Source organism: Bombina bombina, chromosome 9, assembly GCF_027579735.1.
Source record: "Bombina bombina isolate aBomBom1 chromosome 9, aBomBom1.pri, whole genome shotgun sequence".
NCBI lineage: Eukaryota > Metazoa > Chordata > Amphibia > Anura > Bombinatoridae > Bombina > Bombina bombina.
Genome location: NC_069507.1, coordinates 31,276,734 through 31,294,464, shown reverse-complemented (window position 1 = coordinate 31,294,464; position 17,731 = coordinate 31,276,734). Strand labels below are relative to the sequence as shown.

The window sequence follows — 17,731 nt, the reverse complement described above, 5'->3', positions numbered from 1 at the left end:
CCTATATCACACACCCAGCTCACATCATATATAACCCCTCCTATATCACACCTCCAGCTCACATCATATATAACCCCTCCTATATCACACCTCCAGCTCACATCATATATAACCCCTCCTATATCACACACCCAGCTCACATCATATATAGCCCCTCCTATATCACACACCCAGCTCATATTATATATAACCCCTCCTATATCACACCTCCAGCTCACATCATATATAGCCCCTCCTATATCACACACCCAGCTGACATCATATATAACCCCTCCTATATCACACACCCAGCTCACATCATATATAACCCCTCCTATATCACACCTCCAGCTCACATCATATATAGCCCCTCCTATATCACACACCCAGCTGACATCGTATATAACCCCTCCTATATAACACACCCAGCTCACATCATATATAACCCCTCCTATATCACACACCCAGCTTACATCATATATAACCCCTCCTATATCACACACCCAGCTTACATCATATATAACCCCTCCTATATCACACCCACAGCTCACATCATATATAACCCCTCCTATATCACACACCCAGCTCACATCATATATAACCCCTCCTATATCACACCCCCAGCTCACATCATATATAACCCCTCCTATATCACACCCCCAGCTCACATCATATATAACCCCTCCTATATCACATACCCAGCTCACATCATATATAGCCCCTCCTATATCACACACCCAGCTCACATCATATATAATCCTCCTATATCACACCCCCAGCTCACATCATATATAACCCCTCCTATATTACACACCCAGCTCACATCATATATAACCCCTCCTATATCACACACCCAGCTCACATCATATATAGCCCCTCCTATATCACACACCCAGCTCACATCATATATAACCCCTCCTATATCACACCCCCAGCTCACATCATATATTACCCCTCCTATATCACACACCCAGCTCACATCATATATTACGCCTCCTATATCACACACCCAGCTCACATCATATATTACCCCTCCTATATCACACACCCAGCTCACATCATATATAACCCCTCCTATATCACACCCCCAGCTCACATCATATATAACCCCTCCTATATCACACCCCCAGCTCACATCATATATAACCCCTCCTATATCACACCCCCAGCTCACATCATATATAACCCCTCCTATATCACACCCCCAGCTCACATCATATATAACCCCTCCTATAGCACACCCCCAGCTCACATCATATATAACCCCTCCTATATAACACACCCAGCTCACATCATCTATAACCCCTCCTATATCACACCCCCAGCTCACATCATATATAACCCCTCCAATATAACACACCCAGCTCACATCATATATAACCCCTCCTATATCACACACCCAGCTCACATCATATATAACCCCTCCTATATTACACACCCAGCTCACATCATATATAACCCCTCCTATATCACACCTCCAGCTAACATCATATATAACCCCTCCTATATCACACACCCAGCTCACATCATATATAACCCCTCCTATATAACACACCCAGCTTACATCATATATAACCCCTCCTATATCACACACCCAGCTCACATCATATATAACCCCTCCTATATCACACCCCCAGCTCACATCATATATAACCCCCCTATATCACAGTCCCAGCTAACCTCATATATAACCCCCCCATATCACGCCCTCAGCTCACATCATATATAACCCCTCCTATATCACACCCCCAGCCCACATCGTATATTAACCCCTCCAATATCACACACCCAGCTCACATCATATATAACCCCTCTTATATCACACCCCCAGCCCACATCTTCGTGTGTGTGAGTGTGTGCGTCTGTGTATTGGCCTGTGTGTATGTCTGTGTCTGTGTGTGTGTCTCTGTGTTATTGTGTCAGTTTATGTGCCTGTGTGTCTATGTATGCGCCTGTGTGTCTCTGTGATTATGTCTGTGTGCAAATTTTTATGTATGTGTGCATGTCTTTGTGAACTCTGTGCTTTTTCTGTACGTGTGTGCATGTATGTACTAGTATATGTGTGTGTTTCTGTGTGTGTGTATATATGTGTGCATGTATGTGCCAGTGTATTTGTGTGATTCTGTGTGTGTGTGTGTGTGTATGTATGTGCCAGTGTATTTGTGTGTCTGTGTGTGTGTGCATGCATGTGACGGTGGATGCATGTGTTTCTGTGTGCATGTATGTGCCAGTGTATTTGTGTATTTCTGTGTGTGTGTATGTGTGTGCATATATGTGCCAGTGTATTTGTGTGTTTCTGTGTATGTGTGTGCATTTATGTGCCAGTGTATTTGTGTGTTTCTGTGTGTGTATGTGTGTGCAAGTATGTGCCAGTGTATTTGTGTGTTTCTATATGTGTATGTGTGTGCATGAATGTATGTGCCAGTGAATTTGTGTGTTTCTCTGTGTGTGTATGTGTGTGCATGTATGTGCCAGTGTATTTGTGTGTTTCTCTGTGTGTGTATATGTGTGCATGCTTGTGCCAGTGTATTTGTGTGTTTCTGTGTGTGTGTATGTGTGTGCATGCATGTATGTGCCAGTGTATTTGTGTGTTTCTCTGTGTGTGTGTGTATGTGTGTGCATGCTTGTGCCAGTGTATGTGTGTGTTTCTGTGTGTGTGTATGTGTGTGCATGTATGTGCCAGTGTATTTGTGTGTTTCTGTGTGGGTGTATATATGTTCATGTATGTGCCAGTGTATTTGTGTGTTTCTGTGTGTATGAATGTATGTGCCAGTGTTTCTGTGTGTTTCTGTGTGAGTGTATGTGTGTGCATGTATGTGCTGGTGTATTTTTGTGTTTCTGTGTGCATGTATGTGTGTGCATGTATGTGCCAGTGTATTTGTGTGTTTCTCTCTGTGTGTATGTGTGTGCATGTATGTGCCAGTGTATTTGTGTGTTTCTCTCTGTGTGTATGTGTGTGCATGTATGTGCTGGTGTATTTGTGTGTTTCTGTGTGTGTGTGTGTGTGTGTGTATGTGTGTGCATGTATGTGCCAGTGTATTTGTGTGTTTCTCTCTGTGTGTATGTGTGTGCATGTATGTGCTGGTGTATTTGTGTGTTTCTGTGTGTGTGTGTATGTGTGTACATGTATGTGCCAGTGTATTTGTGTGTTTCTCTCTGTGTGTATGTGTGTGCATGTATGTGCTGGTGTATTTGTGTGTGCATGTGTGTGTGTGTGTGTGCATGTATGTGCAAGTGTATTTGTGTGTTTCTCTCTGTGTGTATGTGTGTGCATGTATGTGCTGGTGAATTTGTGTGTTTCTGTGTGTGTGTGTATGTGTGTGCATGTATGTGCCAGTGTATTTGTGTGTTTCTCTCTGTGTGTATGTGTGTGCATGTATGTGCTGGTGTATTTGTGTGTGCATGTGTGTGTGTGTGTGCATGTATGTGCAAGTGTATTTGTGTGTTTCTCTCTGTGTGTATGTGTGTGCATGTATGTGCTGGTGAATTTGTGTGTTTCTGTGTGTGTATGTGTGTGCATGTATGTGCTGGTGTATTTGTGTGTTTCTGTGTGTGTGTGTGTGTGTGCATGTATGTGTTGGTGAAGTCCTACAGTGTTAATTTCCCAAAAGAAATTAAAGAATTATTGGACTAAGCATGATGATGTTTAATGTTAAAGACAAACGAGTGTTAAGTAGTGCGCAAGTAAACCCCTGTCGACCCCATAGCTTTGTAGCGCACATATACACTTTTGTTTGTATATGATGTTTAATGCCTGAATAGGGTCAGAGTGCAAATTTCAGAACCACGTATATCCCTTCCTCAGGCACTTATTTTATTTGTTGTAAATGAAATAGTAATCAGTTCAACTGGTACTTAGGTTAAGGGGCATATTTATCAAGTTCCATACGGAGCTTGAAGCCCTGTGTTTCTGGCGAACCTTCAGACTCGCCGGAAACACAAGCTATAAAGCAGCGGTCTAAAGTCTGCTGCTCCATAACCTGTCTGCCTGCTCTAAGGCAGCGGACAGAAATCGACAGAAATCAACCCGATCCAATACGATCGGGTTGATTGACACCCCCTGCTAGCGGCCACAAATCTGCAGAGGGCGGCATTGCTCCAGCAGTTCACAAGAACTGCTGGTGCAATGATAAATGCTGAGAGTATATACTGTCGGCATTTATCGATGTGCAGCGGACGTGATACCCTACATCGGATAATGTCTGCTCGCACAATGATAATTCGGCCCCTAAATCTGACCTTGTACTGCTTAAGAAATATTACCCTTTAATATGGCATCGCTCATATAGAGCCTATTAGAAATAATTAATCTCACAGCATCCACCATAAAGCCCAGATGATAATCTCTACACTTGATTTATTAGATGGTATTCATGGAACATTATCAAGTGATTTCTCCCTTTCATGTGAATGTTTGCTGCATTTATTTCCAGATGTAGCGTCCTTTCCATGAGACACAATAACGTCAGGCTCAGCACTCATTGAACTTTGGAGAAGACTACAATAACATTGTTCCAAGCAGAAAATATTATTTTGTCAAACTCCTCATGTCTTCAGACAGATAACACATCAATATGAATGTGGCTAAAGCAGACTATAGAAAGGTCTTGTACCTTGTAGAAAATCCTTTCCTATAAAGATCTGCACCTATTAGACAAAATGTGTTTATGAACTGACCACATGACAAAGCATTCAGCCTGCAAGTCAATAAGCTCTGTTTTTTTATTTATAGGGAACTACTGTCCGTATGATAACCGCAATAGACCAGGACAAAGGACGTCCCAGAGGAATTGGTTATACTATCGTATCTGGTAAGTTACATGAGCAATGGAATACTGTATCCGACTCCATGACAATAGAATTTCTGCTTTGTTTTGCAAAAATAAATAAAGAATTATTGTTTATTTTTAAAAGTATGTTACATATATGAAGTTGGATTTTGAACTGTACCAAATATAATGTTGTTGGTATCCTAATAGACCTCAACACAGAGAAATCTATTTCTATTTAATGTGTGCACAGAAACAAATCTATAGGAATCAAGAATCAAATATAAAATTTATGAGTAAAGTTTGCAGTTATATGGGAAAAAAGAAATGTTGAATATATAGCAAAATACAGATAAGGGCAGTGAATGGTAGAGGTACGGAAAAATCTGAATTAAAGGGATACTGAACCCAAATGTTTTTCTTTCATGATTTAGATAGAGCAGCAGTTTTAAGCACCTTTCTAATTTACACCTATTAGCAATTCTCTTTGTTCTCTTGGTATCTTTATTTGAAAAGGCATGAATGTAAGCTTAGAAGCTGGCCCATTTTTGGTTCAAGACCCTGGGTAGCGCTTGCTGATTGGTGGCTATATTTTGGTTTTACATAGAACTATTTTTGCAATATTTTTTTTTAGCAAAAATTATTGTAGAAAAACTATTACCGTTTCATTGTCATATGCACATTTGTTGTGCAATCCACTTGCCGTACACCCCCTTATTTATAAAGAGACAGGGGGGTCACGTATTGTGTCAGTGATCACTGCGTTTGTATCATACAAGCCTATGGCAGCTCTCTGTGCAGACGTGATGTTTGAATGCTGTGCATGAGACTTGTGTGGCATATGTGCATATGCCGCTGGAACTGATATCTGTCACTAATGTGTTAAAATCTGTTAAAAAGTTAAAATAGACTTACTTATTACTCTTGGTATCCTTTGCTGAAAAACATACCTTTGGCGCTGCAGTGCACTACTGGGAGCTATTTGCTGATTGGTGGCTTCACACGTATGCCCTTTGTTATTGACTCAGCAGATTTAGCTCTTAGAAGTGCATTCCTGCTCTGTAGCTGACTATAACTGTGTTTTACTGTTCTGCAGGGGCTAAATATATAGCTATATGAATGCAAAAATGCTATAATAAAATGCTCTAACAAATAAGTACATTTTCCTTTTGCACTTTTATATCCCTTTTAGAGTCTAGAGACATATTTTAATCTCTAAAAGGGAATTTTATGTAAATAAGAAAATTGTGTTTCAAGCATTCTCATTTTAATTGGTTGATCCATTTCCCTTTAAAGATGATATAAATGGTTTCAAGTTTGATTATCATAATATCTCACATGCATACACAGACCGCACACTCAGAAGTCTCAGCTGAATGACAAACCCTAAATCCTGACCACTGGGGGCAGCGCAGCGGGGCGAGCTATCACAGGAAAGAATTGTGCAGAAGACATCAAACGCGGCAGTGATTAGCTGGTTTTACAGTTTAAGCACAGCAGGTCGTTCATTCCACTTAAATTTTTGGGAAGGAGAAAAAAATCTTTTAGGAACTATTTATTCCAGCTGCAACTCACGTGGTTATGGCAACTGCTGGGAAAGTTAATTGTAAGTTTTTCTGAGACAGTGGCAGTTCTGAGTTTTCTACCTTTGTGATATTAACTTATATTTTATTCCAAAAATTGGTGAGAGTAACATTTGTATTAGCACATACCATTTCCATGCTCTATACATTTACAGGGTACTGTGTAATACGTAAATAAGTATATACCTACACACATAAATACATATAATAATATTAATCTCTTTAAAATAGCATTAATATTTCATCTACATGTTGCAATTTTTTAAGGGACATGAAACCTCAAATCTTTCATAATTCATAAAGAGCAAACAATTAAAAAAAGTTACTAGTTTAATTCTGTTCTCGTGGTATTCTTTGTTTAAGACCATACCTAGGTAGGATGTGTGCACGTGTCAAGAGAACTATATGATAACAGTTTTGCTTGAATGCTTTAAAGACAAGAATAGGATACGGGTAACAAACCTTGGCACTCTTGCACAAGGTGGCACACTATAAAAATGTTGGCAAGTGGCATGAACTGCTACCCATTGTATACTGCTTATTGCCTGCAAGAGACCATTCATTACCCCTGGTCTTGTGCAAGGTTGTGTAATAGGAAGAGTAAAGTAGACCTGTGCCTTCAGATTCAGGCAAATGTAGAAAATCACTAGTTTTGTTGTATTCTCTGCATTCTTCTGAAAAGGATGTATTAAGCAGTAAATGCTGTTTTTAAACCCTTGTAGGGCAGGCTCAGCTCATGCTAGGCTCCTTCCCACCACTGCTGCTTACCATCTATGCCACCTCTGAGTTAGTAAAGATAAAACACCCTGAACACATTTATTTGGGGTGATTGACAAGCCCTGCTCTCACAGACCAGGTGGCGTTGTCGCACAAGCAAGTGTTTGTGTAATGGTAAATCCGGGCAGTGGAAGTACAGTGACCACAGCCTGTTCACCCCAAGTCAGGAACCTTGTCTGCCCTCCATTTAGTACAAGGGCCTAAAATGTGTAAATCCTACAGACAAGCAAATTATACCATTGTGAAAATGATTGATTGATTGATTGATTCAGTAGATGCAGCTGGCACAAGTGTGTCCAATAAAGCGCCATCTCCATATACCAGAGATTGTGTCTATAAATAAAGTATCCATTCACAGAAAAATACCAGTTAAAGTTGCACACATTTCGCAGTTATCTAATGTTATTACTGGGTGCAACACAGTGGCGTCACAAGGGGGGTGCAGGGTGTGTGGACCACACCTGGGTGACAGACGCGAAGGGGAGTCCCAAGTAACTATTGTTACGTCTAAAATGAGTTCCTTAACTTCTCGCACTTATGAGCACACAGTTTTAAGCTGCAGCAGGAAGGCGCATCTCGTTGTGTCAGCTGACTCAGTTGGTTTGGTCACATGTGATGTGGACAGTCGACTGGGAGAATTGGAGCAGAACACGGGAAAGCTGTGTAAGAAAATACCTGCTTATAAGTGCTCTGTACACCCGGTAAGCAGCAGAGTTTTCTTCAAATTGCTTGAATTGGAAATATGTCTAATCTTAGTTGATTCTCTTTGATCTTATTTTGGGGTAATTGGTGGGCTTTTTTACCCAAGGGAAGCATAGAGATGTTACCATCCTTATAAAGTACAGAGAATGCTCTGTCACATTACTGACTTCTCTTGTGCAGATATGTCATATGTGGAAACCTACTAAGTTCTCAAACAGTAGAGCAGTATATTTCTAGTTTTGGAGGAGTTTCTAGGGCTGCTGGAATTGAGTGATGATGAAGTGCCCTTAGATCTGATAACTAACAAACGGTTAGATTACGAGTTTTGCGTTATGAGGGGTGCGGTGTTAACTTGCACGTTATTGTCACCACTCACTTCCCTACAGTGCTAGTATTACAGGTTTTTATAAACCCGGCGTTAAAAGACAAGAAGTGAGCGTAGAGCAAAATTGAGCTCCATACCGCACTCCAATAGCAGCGCTGCTTAAGTCAGCAGTGAGCTGGTTGTACGTGCTCGCGCACAATTTCCCCATAGACATCAATGGGGAGAGCCGGCTGAAAAAAAGTCTAACACCTGCAATAAAGCAGCGTAAAGCTCAGTAACGCAGCCCCATTGATTCCTATGCGGAAACTAAATTTATGTTTACACCTAACACCCTAACATGAACCCCGAGTCTAAACACCCCTAATCTTACACTTATTAACCCTTAATCTGCCGCCCCCAACATCGCCGACACCTACATTATACTTATTAACCCCTAATCTGCCGCTCCGGACATTGCCGCCACTATAATAAACATATTAACCCCTAAATCACCGCACTCCCGCATCTCAAAAACATTTAAATATTATTAACCCCTAATCTGCTGCCCCTAACATCGCCGCCACCTACCTACATTTATTAACCCCTAATCTGCCGTCCCCAATGTCGCCGCCACTATACTAAAGTTATTAACCCCTAAACCTAAGTCTAACCCTAACCCTAACACCCACTAACTTAAATATAATTAAAATAAATCTAAAGAAAACCTACTATTAATAACTAAATTATTCCTATTTAAAACTAAATACTTACCTGTAAAATAAACCCTAAGCTAGCTACAATATAACTAATAGTTACATTGTATCTAGCTTAGGGTTTATTTTTATTTTACAGGCAACTCTGTATTTATTTTAATTAGGTACAATAGTTATTAACTACTTAGCTAAAATAAATACAAATATACCTGTAAAATAAAACCTAACCTAAGTTACAATTACACCTAACATTACACTATCATTAAATAAATTAAATAAATTAACTAAATTAAATACAATTAACTAAATTAAATACAAATACCTAAATTACAAAAAAAACCACTAAATTACACAAAATAAAAAACAAATTACAAGATATTTAAACTAATTACACCTAATCTAATAGCCCTATCAAAATATTAAAGCCCCCACAAAATAAAAAAACCCTTTGGGGGGGGGCAGGAAGTCAGTTGTGGTCTACGTCCAGACCAGAGGGTAAACGGCAGCAGTACCATACTCCTGAGAGACATCAAGGCTCCGGTTTTTAAAGATCCTGGAAGTTTCCAAAAAGACAAGTGCCATACATAAGAATGCAGCGAAGGGCAGAAATCCCTAAACAACACAGTCCTGAGGCAAATTGACTACAAACTGAGGAGGGGACGGACAACTTTTTCTATATGCTCATACATTACCTCATACGATTGAGGTAATTTCCGGTAAGGAGACACCTACTCATTTATTACATCGCTACTACTGCCCAGGCTGGCAGTAAGGATTTGATAATAAGAACATTTGAATGACTTGACCATTTGTTTAGCTAGCATTGCTTATTGTATTAAGTTGCACTGAATTACCTCGATTTGTTCTCTTGGTTATATCATTACCTACAGTGTTAGGGGTACACTGCATCATTGGTTCATGCTGCACAATACTTTTATTCTATTCCTGAAATATATACTATTATAGACCTAATTATTTTCTGTACTACATACATATCATCTGAGCCTAGGTATTAATCCATTTTGAGATCCAATTGAGTGCTGGTACTACATCTTGCATCACATTAATAACTAAATAATTACTATTTAAAACTAAATGCTTACCTGTAAAATAAACCCTAAGCTAGCTACAATATAACTAATAGTTACATTGTATCTAGCTTAGGTTTTATTTTTATTTTACAGGCAAGTTTATATTTATTTTAACTAGGTAGAATAGTTACTAAATAGTTATTAACTATTTACTAACTACCTAGCTAAATTAAATACAAATTTACCTGTAAAATAAAACCTAACCTGTCTTACACTAACACCTAACCTTACACTACAATTAAATAAATTACCTAAATTAAATACAATTAACTAAATTAAATACAAATACCTCAATTACAAAAACAAACAAACACTAAATTACACAAAAAGCCCCCCCCCAAAATAAAAGAAAACCCTAGCCTAAACTAAACTACCAATAGACCTTAAAATGGCCAAAGAAATGAGCACTTTTACCTGTAAAAAAATTACAAACAACCCCTCAACAGTAATACCCACCACCCACACAACCAACCCCCCAAATAAAACCCTAACTAAAAAAAATTGCCCTGAAAAGGTCATTTGGATGGGCATTGCCCTTTTAAAGGGCATTTAGCTCTATTGCTGCCCAAATCCTAATCTAAAACTAAAACCCACCCAATAAACCCTTGAAAAAACCTTACACTAACCCCCGAAGATCCACTTACAGTTTTGAAGACCGGACATCCATCATCAACGAAGCTGGGAGAAGTCCTCAACAAAGCGGCAAGAAGCCCTCAGCGAAGCCGGGAGAAGTCTTCATCCAAGCCGGGAGATGTGGTCCTCCAGACGGGCAGAAGTCTTCATCCAGACAGCATCTTCTATCTTCATCCATCTGGCACGGAGTGGGTCCATCTTCATTACATCCGGCGAGGAGCATCCTCTTCTTACAACGACTCCCGACGAATGAAGGTTCCTTTAAGTGACGTCATCCAAGATGGCATCCCTTAGATTCCGATTGGCTGATAGAATTCCATCAGCCAATCGGAATTAAGGTTGAAAAAATCCTATTGACTGATGCAATCAGCCAATAGGATTGAACTTCAATCCTATTGGCTGATCCAATCAGCTAATAGGATTGAGCTCGCATTCTATTGGCTGTTCCAATTAGAATGCATTACAAATCTTGACGGTATAGGGTGTACTGCTCACTTTTTGGCCTCCCAAGAAAAGCTTGTAATATCGGCGCTATGAAAATCCCATTGAAAAAAGACTTTACGCAATTTGCGTAAGTTGATTTGCGTTATGGCCAAAAAAGTGTGCTGTGCCTCTAAACCTGCAAGACTCGTAATAGCAGCGGTAGTGAAAAAGCAGAGTTATAACCTGATAACGCTGCTTTTTCACCATAACGCAAAACTCGTAATCTAGCCGTTAGATCTTATTTACCTTACATGACACGTAAAATCCTGTGCCATTAAACTGCTGACATACATTATGATACCCTTAAAATGTTTAGAAGTATTTTCAATGTTATAACAAGACTGCAAGGAGTAAACATTCTAGAAGCTGAAACATATTGATTGAACAAGAGTGACAAGACAACACATCTAAAATGACACCTAATGGCCGAAACCTTCCTATTATTTTTCTTGATTGTTGTTTACTGCTTAAAATGTTAGTACCTCTTAAATAAGCCAGATCTAGTGGAACAAGATGTCGTTAAGGCTTTTTAGCTCTCCGATAGTTATGTGTCCTTTTTGTTTTTATTTTTTTGTTTGTTTGCTTGTTTATGATGAGATTTGGTATTGAAATGATTTTCAGATTTATACTTAATTGTACTTATTTTTTAGCTTTGGAAAGGACACATTTCAAATATTCTTTTTGATTTTTGGGGGGGATTTTTTTCCTTTTTCTTTTTGTGTTTGTTTAAACCTTTTATTTCTAGAAATTAATGTGATATATAAATCAGTTTAAAATATACAAAATATCTGGAATTAAACATTCTAGTAAAAAAAAAAAAAAAAGCAAAGACCAGTTATTTAAAGTGCATAGGGATGTAAACGCTTTGCATTACCATCTTGGTTTGAAGTTGATTTATTTTATTCCTGGGGGGGGTGGGGGGACACTATGAGTTACCAACCCTAGTGACACCACTGGTGCAATAGGCCTACTGACTTCTAAGTACCAGCCTCCATCTTGACAGTATTGTTGTGGTTGTGTTACACATGAATGACGGTTATGTGTTGTTTCCAGAAGATTTGACAGGCATTCTGCCAATGTAATATCAGGCACAGGGTTGCTAAATAAAATGCCAGCTTCCATATTCTAAAACTTGTAGTGGCTGTGAATAATTTAAGGGTTACATTTCAGAATAATATTATCTAGTGGCTGATTTTTCCAGGGGGGGGGTGTTAAAAAAATAAACTGCCCTAAGCATAAGAATATCATTGGCAACATGTGAAGCAGACATAGTTGCTTGTCATATGCATGAGCAGCACAGAATTTTATACATTGTTGTCCAGAGTGACTCAAGTGAGTGCTTATACTTGGATATAAGGTAGGGCTTGAGAAATATAACTAGAAAATCTCTTATTAAAAACAAAGGGGTCAATTTATTATTGGCCGAATTGGGCCAATTCACCCTGTTTCCGCACAAGCCTTTAGGACCGCTGCTCCTTAACTTATACGCAACTTCTGAGGCGGCGTACAGCAATCTGCCCGATCCTATATGATCGGGCTGATTGACACCCCCTGCTAGCGGCCGAATGGCCGCGAATCTGCAGGGGCGGTATTGCACAAGCAGTTAACTAGAACACGGACAGTGTATGCTGTCTGCATTCAGCGATGTCTGGTGGACATGATACGCTATAGCGTAACATGTCAGCTAGACTTTAATAAATTGACCCCAAAATGTTAGATTTAATTACATTGTGTGGCCAAATGGTGATGGCCTCGGACCATGTTAAGGTCTCTTCCTCCCTGTGTCACTAGCCTACAACAACATAATACATGCTTTTAATAAAAAACACACTAAGAAACAAACAAGGGTGACACAGGTCTTTTGTAATTTCCCTAGACACATACAAAACACAGAAATTGACAGACAGTTGCACAGCTCTTAGTGACTCAGCCAGCCTGGGTACAAAGCCTATAGCCGCAAAAAGGTGAGCGTAGAGCTGTTCCAATTAGCCAATAGAATGCGAGCTCAATCCTATTGGCTGATTGCATCAGCCAATAGGATTTTTCCTACCTTAATTCCGATTGGCTGATAGAATCCTATCAGCCAATCGGAATTCAAGGGACGCCATCTTGAATGACGTAATTTAAAGGAACCATCATTCGTCGTGTAGTCGTCAGTCTGGATGGATGCTCTGCGTCGGCTTGCTTCAAGATGGACCCGCTCCGCTCTGGATGGATGAAGATAGAAGATGCCGCCTGGATGAAGACTTCTGGCCGTCTGGAGGACCTCTTCTGCCTGGATCAGATGAAGACTTCTGCCCCTCTGGAGGACCACTTGTGCCCGGCTGGGTGAAGACGTCTCTCGTTAGGGTGATCTTCAAGGTGTTAGTGTTAGGTTTTATTAAGGGGGGATTGGGTGGGTTTTAGAGTAGGGTTGGGTGTGTGGGTGGTGGGTTTTAATGTTGGGGGGTATAGTGTATTTTGTATTTTTTTTTACAGGTAAAAGAGCTGATTACTTTGGGGCAATGCCCCGTAAAAAGCCCTTTTAAGGGCTATTTGTAATTTAGTATAGGGTAGGGATTTTTATTATTTTGGGGGGCTTTTTTATTTTATTAGGGGTATTTAGTTTAAAATTCTTGTAATTATTTTATTTTTTTCTGTAATTTAGTGGGGGGGGGGGTTTGTACTTTATTTAATTTAATTGTAGTTAATTGTAGGTAATTTAGTAAATTAATTTAATGATAGTGTAGTGTTAGGTGTAATTGTAATTTAGGTTAGGATTTATTTTACAGGTAAATTTGTCTTTATTTTAACTAAGTAGTTATTAAATAGTTAATAACTATTTAATAACTATTCTACCTAGTTAAAATAAATACAAAGTTGCCTGTAAAATAAAAATAAACCCTAAGATAGCTACAATGTAACTATTAGTTATATTGTAGCTAGCTTAGGGTTTATTTTACAGGTAAGTATTTAGTTTTAAATAGGAATCATTTATTTAATTGTAGTAATTTTATTTAGATGATTTTAAATTATACTTAAGTTGGAGGCGGCAGCTTAGGGGTTAATAAATGTAGGTAGGTGTCGGCGATGTTAGGGACGGCAGATTAGGGGTTAATAAAATGTAATTAGTGTTTACGAGGCGGGAGTGCGGCGGTTTGGGGGGTTAATATATTTATTAAAGTAGCGGCGATGATCAAATTAAAACATTTTTTATTTTTTCACAAACTTTTTCACAAAGTTTAGGTTTCTCACTGAAATTATTTACAAACAGCTTGTGCAATTATGGCACAAATGGTTGTAAATGCTTCTCTGGGATCCCCTTTGTTCAGAAATAGCAGACATTTATGGCTTTGGCATTACTTTTTGGTAATTAGAAGGCCGCTAAATGAGGCTGCGCACCACACTTTTATTATGCCCAGCAGTGAAGGGGTTAATTAGGTAGCTTGTAGGGAGCTTTTAGGGTTCATTTTAGCATTAGTGTAGTGTAGTAGACAACCCAAAGTATTGATCTAGGCCCATTTTGGTATATTTCATACCACCATTTCACCCCCAAATGGGATCAAATAAAAAAAAAACTTTCACTTTTTCACTAACTTTAGGTTTCACACTGAAATTATTTACAAACAGTTTGTGCATTTATGGCACAAATGTTTGTAAATGCTTCTCTGGGATCCCCTTTAGAAATAGCAGACATATATAGCTTTGGCATTGCTTTTTGGTTATTAGAAGGCAGCTAAATGCTGCCGTGCATCACACTTGTATTATCCCTAGCAGTAAGGGGTTAATTAGGTAGCTTTTAGGTAGCTTGTAGAGTTAATTTTAGCTTTAGTGTAGAGATCAGCCTCCCACCTGACACATCCCACCACCTATCCCTCCCTGACCCCCCTCAGACAGCTCTCTTCCCTACCCCACCTCACAATTGTCACCCTCATCTTAAGAACTAGCAGAAAGTCTGCCAGTACTAAAATAAAAGGCTTTATTATATATATATATATATATATATATATATATATATATATATATATATATATATATATATATATATATATATATGCTGCAGTGTTGGATCCCCCCTTAGCCCCCAACCTCCCTGTCCCCCCCAAACAGCTCTCTAACCCTCCCCCTCTACCAATTTGCTGCCTTCTTAGGTACTGGCAGCTAAATTTTAGGCTTGTTTTGCCACAATAAAAGAAAGCTAATTTTTTTCTGTAGTGTAGTTGCCCACCCACAATACCCTCCCTCTCCCAGATCCCTTTCCCAATAGTTAATCTTAGCCCACAATGCAGGTCATTACAAATCCAGAAAATATATTATAGATGTCCATAAACCATACACATGGTACTACGTTTTTAACAGTTCTTAACTATTTTTTTTATTAAATTCTTAACATTTCTAAACTTTATAATAAAAAATATGAATATGCCTTTTTACTTGCAGTTAATATTAGGATACATTACTTGATTATTTTTTTATCAGTTTGAGATGTGCAGATGTATGTGTATTATTTTATTATTTGCTTGCTGGGTGAGAACTTCTATTATACATATATCCCCTATAAACAAATATTTTTTTATAAGCAACCTTACAACCATATTCATGGAATATGCAGTCATTTTTGTACTGATGACTTATTTGTGGGATGAAACAGCTGTATGTGGTTAGGCTTTCTTGGCCAAATATTTATTTCATGTGCTCTTCTTAAATGATGATTTATGATGGTTAAAACCACATTTTCAAAGCTATAAACAAAGTATTTGCATATTTGCAGGATTTTGTGTAATTGTTACATTTTTGTTACTGCACTAATTTTACTGGTATTTGTTTTATGTAAATCTAATGAATTTCTAGCAAAATGTTTGGAATAAGTTTATCTAAAATTATACCAGACTCTCTTATTTAGCTCTCCAGATCTAACCTGCCCTACTCTGTATTTGCATCTAACATTAGATGTGACCTATTATGTATTTATCTAAGTAAAGTTTGCACAGCCCAGTAGCTGATTGAGGTCAATAGTACGAAGGACGGATAATGTAATTAATTGGAGGAAGGAGTTCACACAACATTTTGACAGATTTATGTAGAAAGTCTCAAGCCTTTGTGAGTTTTCTATCCCATCACTCATATCTAAGCTTAGTAAATGACTTATTCTATAATAGGGTACGTTCCAAAATAGGCATTTCATTTGGTCAGCTTTCTGGTTAACAATGATTAATCTATGTTCTGCTTGCAGACTTGAGCCGTGAAAGAGGCATATAAAAACATGAAGCCATAGAACATGGACAAGTCTACACTTATTTTTAGATGCAAATATATAACCTATCTAAATAGAGAATGTAAGATAATGTTGCATGCTTCTTTTTGAGTTAAAATATTCTAGGACCAACAAAGAGCTAGATTACGAGTGGAGGGATATTTAGCTTGAGCGTAAACTTCGCTAGACAGAGGCTTGTTTTGCGCGAGCTGCGTAGTGTGCTTATTAGTTGAAAGTAATAAGTTTGCGTGCAAGTGAAACCCGATGCTCGCAATCCAAATATTGTGACTGCGTTAACGTATTACCCTATAGAAGTCAATGGGGAGCGCAGAAGAATGTTTACTTTACATTCCAATGTCCTTCACTTACAGAGCAATGTACTTTTTATTGTAAATACATATTTCTCTCTCTCTCTCTCTCTCTCTCTCTCTCTATATATATATATATATATATATTCCTATATATCTATTCCTATAGATATATCAGTATAGATATATATTCTACATTAACAGTATCAGATATATGTAGAAATATATATTTAATAATAAAAATTACATTATTTTATGTGTGAAGAACATAGCAATATAAAATATGTGTAATTTTTTCCTAAATAATCCATAGAATATAGCTATATTTTTTACTGTATGTATAATAATTGTTATTATTTTTTATTAATATTTTTTAACAGTTTATATTTAAAGTGAATGTCAACTTTCATGCTTAAACTGTTAAAAACAGGGGCACTTTCATTCATGAAAGTTTACATTGCACCGGATACAAATACCTTCTTCTCCTGAAACGCCAGATCACCGATCCCCCACTTGCAGGTCCTCTGTACTTTGTTGGAAATGATGAAAACTGGCTTCCTCCCATCACGGTTTCCCCCCCAGGAATGTCCATCTGGTGAGGCCACATCGTGATTGGAGGAAGCCGGTTTCGTCATTGCTGTGTAAGTACAGCAGGAAGGAGCAGGCGGGGGGGGGGGGGGATCGGCGATCCGGCATTTCAGGGGAAGGTAAGTATTTGTAAAATCTTGTGCAATGTAAACTTTCATGAATGAAAGTGCCCCTGTTTTTAAAAGTTTCTTTTAAAAACCGGGCACTTTATCATGAAAGTTGACATCAGGGATAGGCACGAGCCAAGGCTGTGGCGGACATTTTCTAAAGTAAAGACCTTTATTGAAGGACACCAAGGTACAATTACAATTAAAACTATTATTTTATAGTGCTGAATTTTATTATACTGATGCAGATACCACTGATCCTATCACCAGCCCTTGTCTGGCTATACACATGTGCCAGTGTCACTTCTGTGTCTTTGTATAGAGCTGGGTGTTATTATACAGATGCAGAAGATACACATCCAGCATTTCACTCAGGCTTTATTTACTCCATAACTTATCACCCAATATTGCTAGCAGTCTCTTGACAAGCCACTAATTTTATTCACACTAAATATTTTCCC

The 17,731-nt window shown here is 38.4% G+C and overlaps 1 protein-coding gene across 1 annotated transcript in view; it reads left to right on the top strand.

Moving 5' to 3' along the window:
- Nucleotides 1-17,731, top strand: part of CDH23 (cadherin related 23) — a 1,210,211-nt gene that overhangs the window by 536,698 nt on the left and 655,782 nt on the right. Inside the window, exon 9 of the mRNA XM_053692025.1 lies at nt 4,712-4,790. Coding sequence (XP_053548000.1) covers nt 4,712-4,790 — 79 coding nt within the window. The remainder of the gene's footprint in view (nt 1-4,711; nt 4,791-17,731) is intronic.